The following is a 21,102-nucleotide window of genomic DNA, read 5'->3' as shown; positions in this document are numbered from 1 at the left end:
GAATGAAAAAAGATTGATATTTTCCCAGCTGACCAGTCCATTGCTGACACGAAAACCATTTTGTCATGTAAGTTCATGATAAATAATAAAAAAGCTTTCACCAAAACTTCTTTTTCTGATAATACTCTCTCTTCCTTTTCAATATTTGGAACAAGAAGTCTCTTTCAGCTCAGGTTTCTCCCATTCTTAAGGCCCTGTTGAAGACAAGATAATGGGGCTGAAGAGAAGTTTGATTGCAGCACTCAGCCAATCTCTGCCAATTTGATTGATTTTTCTTTGGACTTTAATGTCTCTTGTTGGCTCTAAAGCTATTCTTTCTGAAGTGGGTCAGTAAAAATTCTCTCACCCACCCACTCCCACCATCACCGTGGCCATTCTTCAATGTTATCTACTTCAACAGAACACACACTACCTTTTCCATTAAAACTGATATATTAAACTTCTCTTGGGGTTCTCACCACTAATTCAAATCTGTATTATTTGTTTTTTGGCCAAACTTATCTTTCCAAAATCCCTGTCCCCAACACTCATCTCATTTGGCAAATCAAATGGAAGAGGTGTAAAAAATGGCCATGCTTTTTCTATGCAAAGTTCTGCTGACTTTTTTTTTGTTTATTATCTCTAAAATTAATAAAGACAAATATACCAATAAGATTTTTCTTAGTTGACACGTGTCGTTCAAAGATACGTCGAGCCACTCAATCAAAAAACCTTTACTAGGAACAAAATAGCAAAATCTAAATCAGGAATAAAAGGATTAAATATTTCGTAAGCTATACACTTGAACTTTTAAATTTAGTAGTGGTAGTTTAACATCGTATCAAAGTAGGAGATGTACTCATATTATGTTCTGTGCTAATTTCAAGCCAACAAACGGGATTGCCCCTTAACTACTTTAATAAATAGTCAATGGACCTGGCTAAAAAGTGAAGTGGAATTGTAAAGGACTAAGAAAGATAATGATAAAGAAATAAAGTTGATATCTACTAGGCCAGGCTTAGCTAGCTAGAATAATACTGCAGCTTCCTCCTGCTGGGCTGCAAATAACATACTAGTCAAAAAGTGAGAAAATATACAAAGTGAAGTACATATGAATCTTTAAGGGCTGTTGTAATAAGGAGCACTAATATCATACATGTTATTCATTCAAGAAAACCAAACAGACCAAAGCTGCATCTGCGCATGCATGATCTAGCAATTTACTCCTGCTACGAAAATTTAATAACAGTACTTTTGTTATCGTTATCACAAAAGCACACAATATTTAGTTAGTTGTATTAGGTTATGGTTCTAAAATGTCTAGTTTTCTGCTACCGCTATTCTCGAGAGTTTACAAGGATTTCTCTCTCACAAAAAATGAGTTCACAAATCACTACTCTTACAAGTCTTTCAAACTGGGATACATATTGAGTTCTCAAACTCTCTCTTCTTCTGGAAGTTGCACAACTCTCTATTTGTGTTCCTCTCTCAAAAGGCCCATCTATCTCTATTCTTTACTAAATTATTTTCCATGTATTTTTTTTTAAACTAGACTTAGCATTCCTCTTTTTGACCTATCAAAAACTTAGCAGTGAACTAACATAAATTTGTTGTCATTCATTCACGGGGAAGTATTCTCTAAAATTTAATGCAAACACCAATCTAGCTAGGTCAGTTAGTTCTATTATATAGTATGGAATCCTTTCTTCTATATTACTACTTTTTAGATGCATCACTAATATTTGAAGTAGTATGAGTCCGATTAAATAAAAATAATGAACTAAAATGGTGATTAAGCTTAAAGAAAAGAGTAATTCGACGGTCAAAGAAGTCTATGCTTTATTTGTGAAACTACTGATAACTTAAAATAATTATTGGTTAATTATAATGAATTAATAAGAACAACATACTACTGTGTTAAAAAAAAAAGAAAAAAACTAATTAAGCGTGAGGCTTTCTTTATTTGCAAGAGAAAATTTAATGCTGTGTATGGACTATTGGTAATGTGCTTTTATAACACATGTTTTGCAGTACTCACTGTCCAATTCTTTCTAGTGACTGAGTCCAGCAAACCAACTCACTCCCTCCACAACCATACTGTAAGTTACAATATGTCGACATTGACAACGGGAGGGGAAAATCGTGTCGATATTGAGGGGCTCGACATGCAATGTGTCAAGCGATAATATTTAAAACACAGTCTGTAATTACTACTAGATCAGTGGGTAATGTGTTGCTGTTTTCACAAAGATTTCCATGTTAAAAACTAGCTAATTGCCAAATATCTGTGTGATAGAATGAAGGAATATGAAAATGAATAGTTCAAGTGAAGATGGTGAAGGCTATGGAGGACAGCGTAGCTTTTTGAGCGCTGAAGGGGGAGAAGAAGAAGAGAAAAAGGAGATAGCTTTGTGAATGGAAAAGGGGAAGAAAGGCAAATAGCCTTTTGCATGGTCTCCAAGGAGTATGATTGAATTTGAAGTTAGTTTTCTTTTTGAGGCTTTTAAGATGAAATCCACTTGACAAATATATCATCTCATATATTCTTCTGCCAGCAAAATCTAGCTGGGTTTGCTCCTCCAAAATGTCACCTTGTGTTTAGACTCTTCTTTTAGGACGGAATCTTCCAACTATGTGAACCCCATTATGACCTATAAGACACGACAAAAAAAAGGGTCTTTTTTTTTTGTTTGCAGCCACCATCATCACACATTACATTATATCATGGGAGAATGACAAAGAGATAAAATTCAAAAAAAGGACACAAAGTCCTAAGCAAAAAATGATTACAACCCTACAACAAAACCTCTTGTGGCTGCGCTCTTTCTAGCAAACAAAAGACATATCTCCTTCACAATCTCAATCTTTCTTCCTTTTTGACCTAGCTTGTGTCAACTTTGGTTCGCTAACTTTATCTTGTCAAATGTCCACACACATTTAATTAGTTTTTCTAGTGTAATTAATTTAATTAATCCACCAACTTAAAAGCGTTGGATTTGGATGTACTTCCCAGCATATGCACAGCGTGGCGGCATCATCATTTGGTTATTGCCTGATCTCGTTATGTTGAATGAGAGCTAAAACCGTAATTAATATTGGATTCAAAAGTTGCTTTTGGGTGTGTCTGGGATCAATACATATCATTTAAACTTGAATATATGAAACATAAAATTGAATGTGTTGCTGTACTCAAAAAAAAAAAAAAAGTGTTAAAAAAATCATCATATACTATGTCAACTTGAGCATATACCGACTTATACCTATACCACCCAAACATACATAAGGAGTCATTGCTTGAAGTTGCATTTCATGTAACTTGAACCCAAGATTCCTACGTATTGTTGTACTAAAAAAATAATATTATGTCCCTAAACTTTAGTCATTCGTGTCTCTCTGTAATTTAAACTTGTAACGATTTAGTCTCTATCATGAAAAATGTTGTTAAGATTTAATAAGATTTGATATATATATATATATATGTTAAATCGATAAACTACAAAGTCTTCGCATATCCTCTTGGTGTTTTACATCGTTCCCCTTTCGTAATTATGACCATTTCGCTAAATCAGAGTACTTTCTTTTAGCCTCCATCTTTTTGTGCATGTTTCTTGCCTACCTTTTGAATGAAGTGGATATTCTTTAAAAAAAAAAACTAATAATAATAATAAGAGACCAAAAATAGCTAGCGTTCTTCATTAAAAGACTTGGCATTCAGACAAGCCACCTAGTGGCGGTATGATAGTGTTTATAAACTAAAAGACTGAATCGTCACCACGAATTCCTAAAGTGTTACAAATTTTAAAGTATATATAGACTAAATTGTTAATAATTTGAAGATAGAAACAATAAATGGTTACAAACGAACTAAAACCATTATTTAAATGAAAGTACACGCTTTTAACCTATCTTTTATATACAAAACATTTGCAATGTCTCATAGCTCTCTGGCACCCATCATTAATTTCTTCCCCTACGCCATAAAATTTACTTTGATTATGTTCACTTTTATGCCATAATAAAGCATCTCAATAACGTTTTTGAACAGCCAAAAAATCTTTGGAAGCCGATATCAAGGGGAAGAAGAAAGCAAGCTGTACTCTAATATGCATAATTATAAAGCAGAGGAGCTTGACTAAAAAGTGGGTCGTCGATCCAAATTCAAAACCCTCCACCATTTTTGTGCAAAAACAAAAAGGAAAAATGTAAAGAGAGAGATCAGAAGGAGGGTTTTGAAATGGGAGAGTGTTAAATTAAAGCATAAAGGCATTAACTTTAGTAGTGTACTAAAAGGGCTTTTAGGTTGTATACTTGTGTTGTCGTTGTTGGAGTGTTTGATTTACCCCATCCCAAAGACCCGACAATAATGGGACAAATATAAAAGATGATACATCCAAACATCCAACCCTGAGAGAACCGAATCGGGGAGAATAATGTTCTATTTGTTACTGCAAAACGAATGTTTTTTCAACTCTCTTTTCTTTGCTCTGTTGTGTATCTCTTTGACCTCTAATTCAATCATCACATCACCCACTATTCACACTTTTTCCATTCAATCAATGCTCTTATGCCTAATTAACCAAGTTATTCTGCTTAATTAACCAATCATGCATGGAATTGTTTAAGAACATAATTAGCTAGAGAGAGGAAAGAAATAACATAAGTTTTATTAAATAATAACTTGATTATTTAGGATCTAAAGCCTTGTAATGGGATCGAGCTAGCTGCTAATTAAGTTTAGTTGTGGGGATCTATTATTGGTGTGGCACATGTTGAATAGAAGAAAAACCTGAAAGAGGGGCTACGTACAAATATATTCTTTGTCCATTTTTGTCACCAGAGATATGTCCCGCATACTGTCTTTAAATTACCCTCTCCAACAACTTATGTTCTGTGGGTTGTATGTGCAAAAGCAGCAGCTGGTTCAACAATCAAGGCCTGACGACCCTCTCTTCTCATTGCTATCACCACTACTTCCAAGGTTAATTAACAACTATGATTATAAAGTAAACAAGTTTAATTTTGCATAATCTCAACTCCCAGTATAATCTTTCACCAATGAACCCTAATTAGCTAGGGTTTTGTTTTGATATATATTCTTAATGTACATTTTTCTTTTACTATGAGTTATGTATTTTTGCAACCACGTGCATATGTTAATTGGTTGTATCCTAGTTCTGATGATAGATAGTGACTTGAACTCAAGAATTTAAGGTTATTCCTTGAGGTTTCAAGCCACCCAAGCTATCCCTTGAAGATCGGAGAGAGTGTGGTAACATTTTTAATTAATTCAATCTTTTATAACAAAAATGCATCATGGGTCGAGTAATATGTTAGGATATGAACTAGATGACTAGGATGCTAAAGTTATTATCTACATATATTGCTTGGTTGGGATGTTGAATTTCAATCTCTATATATATCTCTACATATTATTTGATTGACTCATTAATCCAAAAGAGACAGGTTAATTAGTTCCAAAGAATCTAGAGAGAATATTTTCAAACCATGATGACGACTTATTTAAGATTCCAGTTGTTTCATAAAATTAATCAAAAGGCGTCCAATCACATGAGATGATATCAAAAATGATTTTTGGTTTTTGACAAAAACATGTTTGTTTCATAACCTAATTCAATTTTATATTTTCTATTTTTTAAAACTGTTTGTTAATATTCTATGTAAATTTCAAGGGGAAAAAAAGCTTTTAAACATATTTGTGTTTTTCAAAATCTCATTTTCTTAATATTTTAATGCTCGACATTTTTTTATTTCACATATTTCTCTCCAACAATTTCTTTGACTCTAAATTTTTTTCTTATTGAAATTTCTCTTTCAAGAAAATTTATCTTTCACTCTCTAAATTTTTCTTCTCTAGAGAATATTTACTATTATTTCTATCTTCAAAATTTTAATCTCTATATATTTTTATTTTTTTATTTTTTCTAACATACCATTCTTATTTTTCTCTCTCAAAATTTAATATTTTCCTAACTTTTTTCTCTGGTTGATTCTTGCATGAGGCCAGACTAAAAATTTGTGTGAGGATGGAGATAGGGAGGGAATTTTGATTCTTGCATCATCCCGTTGTTATCTCTACTTTACATAGATTTTTCTCTCTCTAGCATATATAACTCTAACATTAAAAAAAAAATTGAAAATCAAAATGCTTATCAAACATGTTTGATTTTCTATTTTTTAAAAATAGAAAACAAAGAATATTTATCAACTATATATGGTCTTTGTTTTTTAAAAACGGAAAACTAAAAACCAAAAACATAAAATAGAAAAACAAAAAACGTTATTTTTTTCAAGAGATACAAAAACCATTATTTCATAAAGAAGTATGTGAGGAAAAGAGAGGGTATATGAAATCACTCCAGTTAAGCGAAATGAAAAAACAGAAATCGTTATCCAACGCCATGAATAAGAAGTTAAAATATAGTATTTTAATTAATAATTATTGCCGTAATTTCCTCTTAGTTATATAAGAAGGTGACCCATATAGTTAATTGGACTATTTTTTTTTTCCTTTTCCGATGAACCTTAATACTGCACACTTTTTAATTGCATAGGGTTACTCATAAATTTTGCATAGGGATGCGACACGTTATATGCTGTATATACTGTAATCTTGGCTTTATATAATCTACTATGGTCTTTTAAACAGTACACTATTGAAAAAATTAAATCCAAATTGAAAATTATTTTCAAATAAGGACTAAATTCAGTTACACGACGATCAACCAATGCTGACTGAATAGACCAAATTTAATATTGAAAAACCTATTCAAAAGATGAAATCAACCCAATTAATGATTTATCGTCTTTGAATGATTCGAATCAGACTAAAACAATAAAATACTTTTTCCCATAAAATTATATTTCTACGTACTTAATATTTCATATATTGTATCATTGAAAAAATGTTTCATTTTTTCATGAATAATAATATTACAAGTCTTCTTCTACCATTACCAAAGTGGTGGCTTAGTTAAAAAGGTAGATTATTGGTTGGTTTGTACTCAGCCAAAATAAAAATCGTCGTCGTAAGTTTTTGACATTTAATTTGAGTTAAAAACTACCTGTGCGCACCTCTCTTTCAATTTGACCATTTATGTGATATAAATGTAAAATAAAACAAACATAATATTAATACAAATGGGATGTGATTGAACGAGAAAGGGATAAAAAGGCTGAGTAGATTTAATAAATTAATTACAATGACATTGAAAAACTTTATCTACAGTTTTACACTCTTTTACTGTAGGTCAAAAAGCATAGTACACCTACACATAACAAAAACATTAATTTGGGTCACAATATATATATTTGTAATACCTTAAAAAGTTAAAATCCTCCAAAAAAAAAAAAAAAAAACAAAACAAAAGCGAAAAATTCCAAGATGTGAAAAATCAAGAAAGAAAAAGTGAGAGTGGGAGCAAATTCTAGTTGGACAAAAGTTTAGAACAGTAAGTGGTCCGACAAAGAGAGAGAAGCGTTTTGTAGGCATGGTGTGAGGATGGCCTCGCCATGGGCTCGCCGGCGGTGCAATTCAGTGCTAAGTTCATAATTCCGACGATCTGGTTCTGGTCGGCGGCGGCGCCGGTGATCGCATCATCGATCCACGTGTCAAGATGGCAATCGGAGTAGCAGTAGCGTGCCCATTCTACCAGCCCTTGCCGGTGGCCGGTCAGCTCCGGGTCCGCGGGTCCTTTCCCGGTTAGTAATTGGATCAGAACCAGCCCCAAAGTGTAGACGTTGCTTTTCTCGGTTATATCTCCACTTTCCTTAGCCTCTGCCACATTTTTTTTTCCACAAAGTAGCTTTCTCAATTATACGTGCATATATATGATTGTGCATGTGCATGGATTATATATGTTCATGCAGGTGCTCAAATTTAATGCACAAATTCAAACAGAATTTAAACTTTGACCATTGTGAATAATTGTGATTTATTAACTCAATTATAAAGTCCGGTGGGGGTTTAGCCTTTTAATCCTAAAAGTTAAAAAAGCTCAACAAAAGTTTTTAGTTAAAACTATTAATTTTGGTCTCATATTTCAAAATTTATTCTATTTTAATTCATTTACTTTGAAATGTTTTAAGACAAGATAGAGATAATAATGTAATTAATAGTTTTTAAATTAGAGATATTTCACAACTAAAAAGTAAAAATCATTTAGAAAATTTGAAATTTTATAAAAATAAAATAATACGAAAAAATAACTCAACTATTAAATTTAGAAAAATATTTTGCTTCTTATGGGTAAAGAGCCAATCTAATCTTGACCAATTTATTATTTTTTAAATTTTTTTTTTTTTGTATTTTCTCTCTCAATTGTAAAACATTTATTATAAGGTCTTAAATTTCTCTAAAATGAAATACGTCGAATTGTATTGTACGTACCGGGGGCGTAGTAGTCTGAAGAAATGAAGGTGTTGGACAATCCGATTACGAGGCGTGGTTCGTCGTTTTCATCGACGATGATCTCATCCGGCGAGAGAATGGACGCGATAACGGCCGCAGAGCAGTGGCGGTGCAAAAACTGTAGAGCTCTGGCGATTCCGACGGCGATGTTACGACGCCGTTCCCAGCTTAAATTCCCGACAATTTCAGTCAAACATTGTCCCTCTACGAATTCACGGACCAAGTACCCACCTTTCTCCGATCGACACGTGGCCAGTAATCTCACCACATTTGGGTGCCGGAGCTTCCCCAATTCAGCGATCTCCGACCAGAAGCTCCCGGCCGGAAGTACCGATTTCTCGACGTCTTTCCCATTAATTTTCTCCACGAGAAATTGCATCTCAACCCCGCTTTGATCCGCCTTCGACGCCGACACAATGGCGTCCACCGTCACCAATTTAGACGCTTTGGAATCGAAGAATTTGAGCTCCCATATTCCGTCTTCGTTTTCCACTCTTTTTGTTCCCATCTGATGCTTACGACGTCGTATCAGGACTAACGCGGCAGCGGCAACCAAAAATAGCACGAGCAGAGAGCACGTGATAAGAAACCACCACGCGCGGTTTGTTTTAACACGATTTCCGCACGGCGGTAAATTGGTCGACGTGTCACCGCCGCAAAGCTCGTTTCCGGCCACGGTGCTGGCGTTGATACCCAAAAACCCCCCGGTCGCCGGCAGAGTTCCGTGGAAGTGGTTGTGAGAAATATTTATCTGAACCAGCGACTCAACAAGCCCGAAAACCGGTGGAATCTCGCCGGACAATTCGTTCTCCGACAAATCAAGGAAGCTAAGAACCGGAATTCGAGAGAGAGTGACCGGAATTTCGCCGGTCAGCCGGTTGTGGCTTAAATCTAAACTCACAAGCTTCTTACACGAAGACATCCCATCTGGAATTCCACCGGAAAATTTATTGTTGCTCAAATTTAGTTGCATTAGCTCTGGTAATCTCCCGAAACTCTCCGCGATAGCGCCCGAAAATTCATTCGCCGAGAAATCCAAACTCTCGATCTTATCACTCCCGATAAATTCCGGCAAATTCCCTGATATTTTATTCCTCGCCAAACTCATCATTTGGAGAGACGGCACATCCCATCTCTGGTCGTCGATTCTGCCGGAGAAATTGTTGCCAGAGATATCCAAAAAGTAAAGTAGGGGTAGTTTCGTAAATTCTGGAGACAACTCGCCAGAGAGGCGGTTATTTTGGAGCCGAACTCGGCGCAAAGTCTTGCAAGAACTGAGACTCTGTGGAATTTGGCCGATGAGAGAATTCGAGAAGAGGATGAGTTTAAATAGGCGTTTGGAATCACAGAGGCCATCGGGAATTTTCCCGGTCAGATAATTACTCGAAAAATCAACTACAGTGAGATTGCTTCGCTTTCCAAGTAATTCCGGAATCTCGCCGCGAAATCGATTGGACCATAATTGAAGAATCTGTAGCCGAGGCAGAGAGGCAATCGCTCTCGGAATTCTTCCCGTGAAATTGTTCCCAAACAGATGCAGAATTTCCAACCTCTGCAGATGAATTACGAGTTCCGGAATCTCCCCCGACAGAGAATTGTCGCTTAAATCTAGAGAAATCAGATTCACGAGACGGAAAATCGAAGGGGGAATCGTACCTGTGAGATCGTTTTGGTAGAGGAACAGGTACTGAAGTTGAGTGAGATTTCCCACGGATTCTGGAATTTTCCCTGTGAGCTTGTTGTATACCAAATCAAGATGATTCAGAGAACCCAATTGGCCAATTTCTTCAGGGATTTCCCCTGAAAGATTATTGTAACCCAAATAAATCCACTTCAGCCTCTTCATTCCTCCCAATTCCCTCGGAATTTCTCCCACCAATTTATTAGACGCCAACGTCAAAAATTCCAACGACGTGAGAGTCCTTATCGAATTGGGAATTTTGCCCACTAAAACATTCCCTCCGATGTCAAGAAATTTGAGGCTAGAAAACCATCCAATACTCTCCGGAATCCCACCTGTCAAAAAATAAGAATAAAAGATTAAATTCATGGTAATTGAATTTAATTTAATTAAATTTTTGTGATCGATTTTAACAGCATACCCGTGATCATGTTGTTGGATAAATCCAGTGTTGTAAGTCCGGAGATGACACCGCTGGGAATCGGGCCGCTCAAATTATTGTTGCTCAAATTCAAATGCAGTAGCGAAGGGGAGGCGGCCGTGAACATATTCGGAGGGAATTGACCGACGAATTGGTTGTCGGAGAGGTCGAGAATTTGGATGTGGGGCAAGCGTAAAACGGAATCGGGAATGGCGCCGGTGAGATTCTTGCCGGAGAGGTGAATGGCAGTGATAGTGGCCGAAACGGCGTCGGTTTTGTTGGTGCATGTGATTCCGTTCCATTGGCAGATGTGAAGAGAGGGAAGCCAATTGGAGAGAGCGCGTGATGGGTCGTTGGAAATGGAGGATTTGAAGGATAAAAGAAGGCGAGTTTGATGCAGAGCGGATGAATGATTCGCCAGAAAGAGGAAGAAGACGCAGAAGAAGATGGGATGATGACAGCTTTTGGGCCTTCTCTTCCCCATGAGTGATCAGCTCTAGTTTCCACTGATTCAGCTTTCAGTTTAAAGTTTTGCTCATCTTTCCAGGCCCTGCAATTACCCATATATAACAACCAAGTAATTTTAATTTTTTCTTTTTCCAACAAAAAAAAAAAAGAAAGAAAAGAAAAGGTTATAGTATTGGCAAAAGTACACTTCTATCTGATGCCAACAAAGTCCTATATTATTATCTCTATTTTTATGTTCAAAATCGAAAATATTATAATATTGTGGAGATACTTTGATGTATCGTTGTCATTAACAAGACTTTTTATTCTCTCCCATAATAGTTTAGTGATTAAGACATTTTTTTTTCTACGCACTAATTAATTGAAATTTCTACCAACTTTTTAACCATTAGATAATAAGGACTAAAGGCATAAGTAACAAAGAAGAAGAAAGTCAATTGCTTCCTCATAATTTATTAATTCAAAAAGTATATATAAAATATTTTAAATTTTCTTAGTTTTTCTTCTAATTTTCCCCAATGGAATGATGAAATATAAGAAATTGTTGGCTCTGCCTTGCCGCTGGTAGAAAAGTTAGTATGTAGGTAAGTATTTATTACCCGTGGTAATCCTAAACATTTTTTAATATGGATTTAATTGGTGGGTTAATTTGTTTTAAACGAAACGATCTATATTTTGTAAATGGTGTCATGGATATTATAATAATAAGGCAGCTGGTTTCGAAAATGTAAATTGATAAATGGTAAAGATAAAACTTGGGGTTAATATAATGAAGGGATTAAGGCAAAGTTAAGAAAGGTAAAGTTTGGATTAGGATGTTGCATAATAATCCATGAAAGGCAAAAGGAAAATACTTGTAAATAACTAGTTTGTAAAAAAAGAAAGAAAGAAAGAAAAACAGCTCCATGGATGATCACCTTGGGCAGCCATGGCAGGAGAGAAGGAAACAGTCATGAAACGGTCGTAGAAATCAAGCTTCTTCTACACCCTGCATCGCATTATTACAGTCAAACTACAACAAAATCTTAGCAAAGTGCGAAAAGTGATTAAGATTTTGTTGGCATAATAACAATAATAATAATAATAATGTTTCTAAAAATTAAATTTGCCCCAAATATCATAATTGAAGCTTTACGGCTAAAGAAAGATCGCCGTTTGTTTGTTTCTTTTTTTTTTTCCTCTTTTCTTTCGAAGGCATGGCAATTGAACTAGGGTGAGAGAATGACTGTATATATAGAAGAATTCGTAGGGTTCAGAGAAAAGAAGACGAGAGCGGTTCATAGGGCTTAAAGGTGGAATTACGAAAAAGGGCCTGGAGAAATGGAGTTTGAAAACACCAATGGCTGAAAGGGAAACAGGGACAGGTGTTGGAAAAAAGCTCTGATTTTGTCGGCCTAATTACCAATCTCTCTTTTGACTGCGGGGTCCCGACGAGGGCTTCTCTGTAACCCTTGAAATTCTTCTGCCCCTCATGGTCCACTTATTTACAGATTAGGGACTTGCTCAGTTCATGCATTAGCACTAAAAGATGATTAATTAATCCAACAGAAGGGAAATTAAAGATGGGACTTTTACAGAGAATATTGTACGCCATGGCAGCAGCAGCAGGTGAGAAAATACAAGAGATGGGTAAGAAATGAAAATTTCTGGGAGAGAGAAAAAAGAGAGAAAAATAAAAGAAAAAGTTGGTTGTCTTTTACATATAGTAGCATAGAGTGGAGATAACACAGTAATGCAATGGCAATTGGCAGTGCTCGTGCGCCATTTTGCTTTGAAGAATGGGGCCTTTTCTCGAAGGAATATACAGTGAATGGTCTTTGTCATTCCCAGCATGCTTTCCTCATCTCCATTTTCTAGGGTTTTACACTCGCCCACTCGAAAATATATATTCAATTTTATGTGCCCCCACCAAAGTTTTCCACTTTCCCTTCAACGATAACTAAAGTTGTTTAATTTATATGTTGAGTGCAATTCGTGATCCCCACTACCATATCTTCTTTCCCTTGAATAATGCAAATAGTGCACCTTTTTAGTTTACATTTATGTATGTGTGCCTATATTTCTTCCAACCAATCAACAATTAAGGGTCTCATCCATCACTTATATATCTACCAAATTAACTCTTAAGGGGTTTCAGTTCATAATTCTCGATATTCGATCGAGTAAACAACCTAAATTACCTACCGATTGTTACTTTTTCGTTTTATTCCTAACACGCATAATAAAGATGAAGGTTTTACTCATATTTTCGTTTAGTTATAAAAAATTGATCATCTTTTGTCAAAGGGATTCCACATCAAAAATATCAAATAAGGACCTTTAATAAGGTTTGGCTACTCTCATTGTCATTTAATTTTTTATATGGAATCTTATAAATATTTTTGTTTGGGAAGGAAATCATTTCATTCACATGGTAGGTGAGAAACATACGTACAAAAGGGAGGCTAAACAAAAGAGATGAGACTTTGAAGACCCTGAAGATGCTTATAAGATCTTAATATCTTCCCATAGATGAAGATAAGACCTAGAAAAATCAAAGAAAGTATGATGCTTCAAAGAATAGATCTTCGGTTGCCGTTCGAGTGATATAAGGATTCCTTCCAAAAGGATTCAATGCAACAAGAGATAGAATTGAAAAATATCAAAAAGCAGAGTCCAAAGTAAAAAAAAAAAAAAAAGATGATTCAGAGATTCCTGGGAGCTTGACATAATACACACTAATTTGGATTGCAACAAAGAAAAATGATATCTCTGATGTAATTTGTCATGTATATTGTGTCCTCGATGGAAATCGTACCAAATAAAGATTGGTGTGTATTATATTAGAGCCCAACAAACTCAAACAAACATTGATTTTGAGATAGAATTCGTGAATATTACCGCTCTTAATTTATATCAATGTATAGCTAAAAGTTTGTGGAATTAGATTATACGTATAATAGTTAGGTCAAAGAATATATCTATACCCAATTGTACCAAACAAAAGGGACGTCTTTCTACTTTTCAAAAAAAAAAAAAAAGGGTTTATCTTTTTACAAATTCATGTTGAAATTCCTTTCACATCCGTCTTTTATGACTATTTAGCACATTTAATATATTATTTAATTTAACAACTAGGATATGGCTAGAAACAAATGAGTATATATAATATACAGTGTGCGAAAAATTTTCCACATGCATATGATTAATATATTACTTTATTTTACGAATTAAGATATGGCTAGAAATGTATGAGTATATACAATATTTAGTGTGTGAAAAAGCTTCCACATTTACTATAGCAACCAAAATTTTCTCCATTTGAGAGATCAGATTTGGTACCCTAATTTTAGTTTCCCAATCCCGAAAACTTTAATTAAAGTGAAGAAGAGACTCGAGAGAATAGAAATTCACTCAATTCTCGGTCTAATCAAATGCAGCAATTAATTCTGGCATCCATATACCCTGGTAACTAAAACAAAAAATAATTAAGATAAAATCCAAACCAAATTATTGGCATTCATATCTAATGATTAAAATAAAATCCAAATCATCTTCTTGATTGATCTGTCTAGTGTCTACCACTTTGTTTGCGCATGCCTAAGTATATATATCCACACAATACTCCCCTTATGACTTGATGAGTACTATACCGCCCTTTTTCTTTTCCTTATAAAATATAATGGATTGAAATGCCAATGTTTCATTATTTCTTGAGGACAGTTGCAAATATGTCAAAAATGTTTAGTAAAATTATCAAAATATTACTACATTTAGTAATATGTCCAATTTTAAATGACAACTTTACCCAAATAATATATATCTATAATATATTTGTAATATATATGTAACATATCTGTAATATATGTATGTGATATACATCTAATATACTATTGATATGAGTGTCGTCTAATATATACTATTGATATGAGTATCTGATATAAGTAAATTTTTTCCTATATTTAAAAGTTTAAAAAACGTATTTTGAAATACATAAAAGATTTTTCTATCCCAATGCAATTTACTTATTTTAATTTATACCATCTTAGATTAATCACATGTTGGAAAAGATCATTTCTCGCCAAACTTAAGAATTGGCACTAATATTATTTTCCAAATCCAAACAAAACTATGGTTTCAGTGCTCCACCATTAAAAAAAAAAAAAAAAAAAATTGAACCTTTTATTTTATTACATTACAAGTGACACAGATTAAGATTTGTGAATCTGTGATTAATTATATAGTTAAGAGAGAGTGAGGATGAGGCGTAAGCATGATGTGGAGGCTAATTCATTAATTAAGCAGACTCCAATCCCTTGATTAAGGGTCTCCATCTCTCTCCTTTAGGAACTCGTAGGGCTTCATGTTCCTAAATTAGTGCTCCAGTTAATACAATACTAATTAAGCTTAATTAATCAACCATTAGATCAAACTTTAACTATATATAAATAATATATAAACAGTAATGGAGATGATGGCTTTGGTTTAATTAATAAAGACAACTATGGTTTTATGCACTTCTTTGCATGCTGTTTCCTTTTTCCTCCTTTTGTAAGCCATTTATATTTCAATGCACAGTTTTATATATATCAATGTCGGTCGCTTTGGACCCTACCAAGATTTGTCACTAACCCTAATGCTTCATTTTGATTATTATATAATGACATTTTTTTCAAATTGAATGTCACATGACGCACATAAAAACTCTCCTAGTAACATGCATGATACATCATTCAAAACTTTATTAAATTCTTCAAAGTCTCATGAGTTTTGCCAATAATATCAAATATGTAAGTAAACAAAATATAATTAAGTTGTTTTCTTTGCATAATCATATGAAGCCCATTGATCCCAAAGTGCAAATTACAGTCATACTCCCACACAAGATTTTAGATTGTACAATAGTGCATGTATTAAACATTGGCCTGCAAATTATTACAATAATAATTGATTAAATTGAATCATAACACTTGAAAAAATCTAATCTAGTAGAGACATGTGATGATAATAAGTCAAACTAAACTTGAACTATTATTTACTTTCTTTCCCTTTAATTTTGGAGACCTTATACTAATGGAGATATTGTCTCGTATTATATACTATTGATTTTTGTTTGACCTAGTAGGTCGCATTTGACTGTTAATATGTGATTTATTTCAATATATATCTATTGAATTTTATTTAATGAAATTAAACTTGAACAAATGAACAAAAATTGTGTACATATTATTATATATGGAGCAAGAGATGAAATTAGAATTTGCAAATAAAAATGTGGATATCATGGTGAATAGGCCCACCATTTCACATGCATAATTTTAGAAAAGACAATGGGTCCAAGTCCAAGTCCAAGTCCAAAGGCAATATCTACGATAAGACTTTTGAATTCTATCCCTAAAAAGTGGGTTTTTTGGCATTGCACGTGTGGAGCTCACAAGCTAAATGGGATTCGCAAACCAATTGGGCGTAACTTTGGCTAAAAGTTGTACAAAAAGGACTTTTGGATTCGTATTTAACTTTGATTGGGACCATCTGCAATTATTGCCATCTCCATTAAACTTGAATCATGTGCTTTTGGCTCTGCTTAGGCCCATTATGTTTCTGGGCTTTTCTTAAACCCATCGAAAGCCCATTACTTTCCTGAGAAAAATCTGCCTAGGGCTGGAATAATCGCCGTGGATTAATTTGGATGGGAAAAAGGGTATCATAATCCGGTCCGGTTCTTTTATGTCATACATGTATACCGGCCAAATTGTGGATTTTCAAGTATTTATGAAGAATAATATTTATTTTCTCACTGGTCAATAAAAATCTTCAGCTGACTGTTATACTTATGAAGGAAAAGAATAGATAAGAGAGATTTTTTCTAAATTTTTAGGAGTGGTCAACGAAATAATGACCCATCTAAGATAATTTACATATATCTCCAACCAACGGAACAGAAAAGAAAACATTCCAATTTACCGAAATGGTAAATATATCATAATTACAAATGGGAAAGATTTCAAACACCAAGAGGATGCAAGACTTTGATATCTTCTCAAAGGTTGAAAGTTTTGGATCTATCCATAAAAGGGCACCTATTTCTTTCGAGTCAAATGTTCCATAAAATAGCTCCCACTACATTTCGTCATAGAATGTTTCTACTACTCTTTGATTCAGAGGAGAAGGTCTGATCTTTTTAGAAAAAACTCGATCCAATTGCAGAGGGAGATGGAAATATTAAAAGTTAAAAGTTTTGAATAGTTGATACCAAAGATTTGAAGTATATGAAGAAAATGGAGAAGCATGTGGTCCAAAGAATTCGTGTAAGTTATTTAAAATTATGACAAGTATAGAGTCAAACATATATTTGAGTTATTTAAATTGAGGTCGTATTGACTAATAGTGATTTGTTATATAGTTAATTATATTTTGACATGGTTCATACATAATCTCACCACTAATCAATAATGGGAGGTCAATAGGGAAAGTCTCGTAAAAAAATCTACCAATATTAGAGTATGGGTGTGTGATCACAGACTTAGGATGACTAATAATATCTTTTCTCATAACCATTAATTCAAGTACGTGAGGAACATACGTATAAAAAGAGGATAAGATTAAATAAAAGCACTCCAGTTAAGTGAGATAGATGAGATATTGTCTTACAAAAGAAAGTAGACTTAGAAGACCAAGAGGAAGCTAAAACAATAATGTCATCCCAAAGATGATTATCCAACCATAAAATAGATCCCACAGCATTACACTAAAGGGTATTATGACTATTTGCACAGGGGGATAGCATTTCTATGATGAACTGAACTCTTCGATGTGGCCTTTGAATCGGAGGAGATAAGCTGAAAATACCAAACAGCCCATGCCAAAGTGAACATGTGTAAGAACAGTGAAGCAATATGTGATCAAGAGTTTCACTTGATTTATGGTAGAGGAGGCAAATACTGGGCTGATCTGTAGAGAGGGGATTCTAAACTGCGTTCTTTCATTGGTATTTATACCTCGATGAATGGTGCACAAAAGAAAGAACTTGCACTTTTTGGGACAGGCAAAGCCCATAAATTTGTAGCTGTGGTAGAGATGTCGGATGGAACAATGGCCCGATGAACATCAATCTTAGAGAATATGACAAATAATATCAATAGTTAAATACTCAAACAATATTATTCAATCGATGAGAATTCAAACACCTAGGTGTTCAGTTCCTATATACTATACACAAGTTAGTTGACTTATCAATCAACTGTAAATAATTAACTATTTGTAATTATAAAAATAGTTTTTTTAAATAAAGTGGGTGGTTGGAGGATTTGAATTGATTCCAATTATTGGTGAGCTAAACTTATCTCGTCAAAGGTTAATCATTGAGGCGAATTCTGGGATCACAGCTAATGCTTCTAGAGAGCTTAGTGGAAGAGCCGAAATCCGAATCGGGTGAAGAATTTCGTTTGTCGAAGCTTTTTCTGGCGATCTTTCTCATGGAAGTGGTTAAGGAGAGCTTAGGGTTGAGCCTTGTGGTGGTATTGAAGGCGTGGGAGAATTCCCTGTGAAAGTTGATGGCTTCGTTAATGGGTGTGTTGGGAAATCTCAGCACTCTCTCTTTTACGGCTTCGGAGCAAAGCCCACAAACCCATTTCCCTGCAAACCGCCGTTGGATCTCTAAAATGTAGGCTGCGGTGCATTCCTCTTTCAGCCCACAGCAGCTGCACTCGACCTGCCGCACTTCTTCTTCTTCTTCCACTCTGCTCCTCATCATTTCTTCTACTTCATTCTTGTTCCTCAGGTTTACTCTTTCAATCTCTTTGCTTAAATCTGACACCGCCTTCCGAATCACCCTCTGCTGGTTCTCGTTCTGTTCAAAGATATGAACGGTTGTTGATCGATCACTACTACTCAAAAGTTTAAAATTAAGTTCATAGGTTACTAGATTTGTGGACTTGAAAATTCGTACAACAACTAAATAATTGGTATGATCCGAGAGGTGTAACTTTAAAAGTTAAAGTTCATAATAGTCTCAATAAATATATTCTAACTTGTAGTGACTCGATGTATTTGGAATGAATATATTTTTTTTTATAATCCGGAATCGATGTTGTGTGACTTCAACCATTAGATCCCTATAACTAGGGTGTCGACACGACTATCCAAGATGGTAACTGAACGTTGTGGGACTCATCTCCGAATGGGATGAAGTCCCGACTACACACCCTCCAAGGCTCCCACTGGGGAGGAGGTATCACTACAAAAAGTTAGGAGAAGTGAGTTTTTCCTGAGATTTTGTATTATTACATCAAGAAAAAAAAAATTATCCCGAAGACTTTCCGAGTGTCGGCAAAAATAACTTCAGAAAAACCATAAATTTTTGTAGTGTAATCCTCATTTGGTCACAAGCCCACTACGTCATCCAGCCGGTGGTATATTTAAAATAAATTTTGAAAAAGATATTCAAGTAAAATTGTCACACTTCATTTCTAACCAAACACCACTATAAAAATAATTTTTTAAAGAAAATGTTTTTAATCCATAAAAACACTTTTAACCTTGGTTGAGGACAACGCATTAAATCCCATGTATTTCTATAATTATACGACATTTATCTATTTTGGACATAATCTCTTCCGTTAGTTTCACTCAAAATACCTCGTATCAATGGAGAAATACAACAAAGAGAAAGAAAGAAAGAAGAAATTAGAGAAAAGAAGAAAGGGGTGGGCAATGATTATTATATACCTGCATGACTGAAACAAGGAAAATTGCTCCTCCTGTATATGAATATTGTGGTACCATCAGAGAGAACTCTTCAGTTTGAAAATATAGGAATATATGAAGAGGAGGAAGAAGATGAATATTCCAGATATTAAAGAAAAGGTGGGTTTTGTATTACACTATAGGATTATAGAACATATATTGGAGAGAATCTTTGAGTCAAATGGACAAAAAAGAAAAGAAAGTGGAGAGAGATGGGTCTACAAGGCTCCTGTTTACACATATTTATAAGTGTTGATCATTCTGAGAGGAAGAAGAGAGCTTGAGATCAAAAATTGTTATCTACAATACTTTGATTCACTTTTTTTGTTGCCATTAATGAGCCAAATTGCCCCACTAGGGCTTCATACTCAACGAATTTGGGTTGCAATTTGGCTATATGGATGGGAATGCCGCCATTGAAACCATGAATATGTACTCAAATTTTATTTCATATGCTTCTCCAATTATTAAAATTACAAGGGGTGTATATTTAATTATTTACATTTATTTTGTTGGAATTGGCACTCGTGAGGGATTCACGAGCCTAAGTTTAGCCACCTAGCTACTCGACGATTTAATCATGCATGAATTCAGATTTTTGATTCAATGTTTTCCCCAGATTAAGCCTATGGTAAAACCCCTCGTGCCATCTAAAATATCTGCACTACTTAAATATGTGGACAAGACCCAAACCGGAAAAATTAACTTTCAGCCCGTGAGATTTAACAATTAGGGAGATCAATTTAAATGTGTTTTTCTCTATGGAAATTTCCTCTGATGTTTCCCATATAAAACATTTCGTATGACCATTTGAAGGGATATGGTCATAAGTTTTTGAAATTGAAGAATACAAATCTCATAAGTTTTGGTCGTCTGATCGGACCAACTAATGCATGCAAATGGAATTCAACTTTCTTCTAGAATTATACGTTCGCATGTGCAGCAGAAAATGAAAGGGGGAGAGATGGCAAATTTGACCGATCATAGAAATGTTCGATAACGTTTCCGTTGCTTATTTCTCGTTTCTAGTTTCTTAATCTAAGTATCTATATTTCTTGTTTCCCTTTTTTGGGAACATTTTATAGCTAGTATATAAAAATTTTAGAAACAACCAAAACAATTTCTTATTTCTCGTCCTCGTTTCCAATTTATTCCAAAACATAAATAAAAATGTTGTTTAAACGTACTTGAATTTATGGATAATGTTAGGACAGTGTAAATCATTCTTCTTTATTAAAAATTAAGAAACAGAAACAAAAAACAAGAATGTTATCAAACGAGCCCTAAATAAATAAATGGTAGCTAGTAGGTCTCTAAACTTTAAAAAGTATCAAGCTAGATCCATTAAGTGTTTAATATTGTGTTTTGAAGTTCGAATCATATTCAAAAGTTCAAATTTGT

At 34.3% G+C, this 21,102-nt stretch overlaps 2 protein-coding genes across 2 annotated transcripts; both read right to left on the bottom strand.

The window, feature by feature from the left end:
- Window positions 1–7,164: 7,164 nt before the first annotated feature.
- On the bottom strand, window positions 7,165–12,212 carry LOC111007728 (Leucine-rich receptor-like protein kinase family protein). The gene is made up of 5 exons (XM_088120293.1): window positions 12,113–12,212; window positions 11,895–11,965; window positions 10,510–11,059; window positions 8,387–10,423; window positions 7,165–7,774 (listed from the first exon to the last, which is right to left on the bottom strand). Exons 3-5 carry the CDS (start codon window positions 10,991–10,993, stop codon window positions 7,425–7,427), a joined length of 2,871 nt encoding a protein of 956 aa, XP_087976419.1. The 5' UTR covers window positions 10,994–11,059; window positions 11,895–11,965; window positions 12,113–12,212; the 3' UTR covers window positions 7,165–7,424.
- Window positions 12,213–17,635: 5,423 nt separating this feature from the next.
- On the bottom strand, window positions 17,636–19,898 carry LOC111007738 (uncharacterized). Its single transcript, XM_022280211.2, has 2 exons — window positions 19,684–19,898; window positions 17,636–18,805 (listed from the first exon to the last, which is right to left on the bottom strand). The coding sequence occupies exons 1-2, from the start codon at window positions 19,738–19,740 to the stop codon at window positions 18,311–18,313; spliced, it is 552 nt and encodes a 183-aa protein (XP_022135903.2). The 5' UTR covers window positions 19,741–19,898; the 3' UTR covers window positions 17,636–18,310.
- Window positions 19,899–21,102: the final 1,204 nt, after the last annotated feature.

The sequence above is a fragment of the Momordica charantia genome (genome assembly GCF_013281855.1).
Source record: "Momordica charantia cultivar OHB3-1 chromosome 11 unlocalized genomic scaffold, Mcharantia_2.0 BLBB01000011.1, whole genome shotgun sequence".
Taxonomy (NCBI): domain Eukaryota; kingdom Viridiplantae; phylum Streptophyta; class Magnoliopsida; order Cucurbitales; family Cucurbitaceae; genus Momordica; species Momordica charantia.
This window is presented reverse-complemented; position numbering and strand designations above follow the sequence as displayed.

Bases quoted from the DNA above. Each gene is read 5' to 3' on its own strand.
- LOC111007728 (XM_088120293.1), bottom strand. From the start codon at position 10,993: ATGGGGAAGAGAAGGCCCAAAAGCTGTCATCATCCCATCTTCTTCTGC. The intron at 10,424-10,509 runs GTATGCTGTTAA...ATTTTTTGACAG, and splicing joins ATCCAACAACATGATCACGG to GTGGGATTCCGGAGAGTATT. The intron at 7,775-8,386 runs GTACGTACAATA...AAAATGTGGCAG, and splicing joins TTCAGACTACTACGCCCCCG to AGGCTAAGGAAAGTGGAGAT.
- LOC111007738 (XM_022280211.2), bottom strand. From the start codon at position 19,740: ATGGTACCACAATATTCATATACAGGAGGAGCAATTTTCCTTGTTTCA. The intron at 18,806-19,683 runs GTATATAATAAT...ATCTTTGAACAG, and splicing joins TCCTTGTTTCAGTCATGCAG to AACGAGAACCAGCAGAGGGT.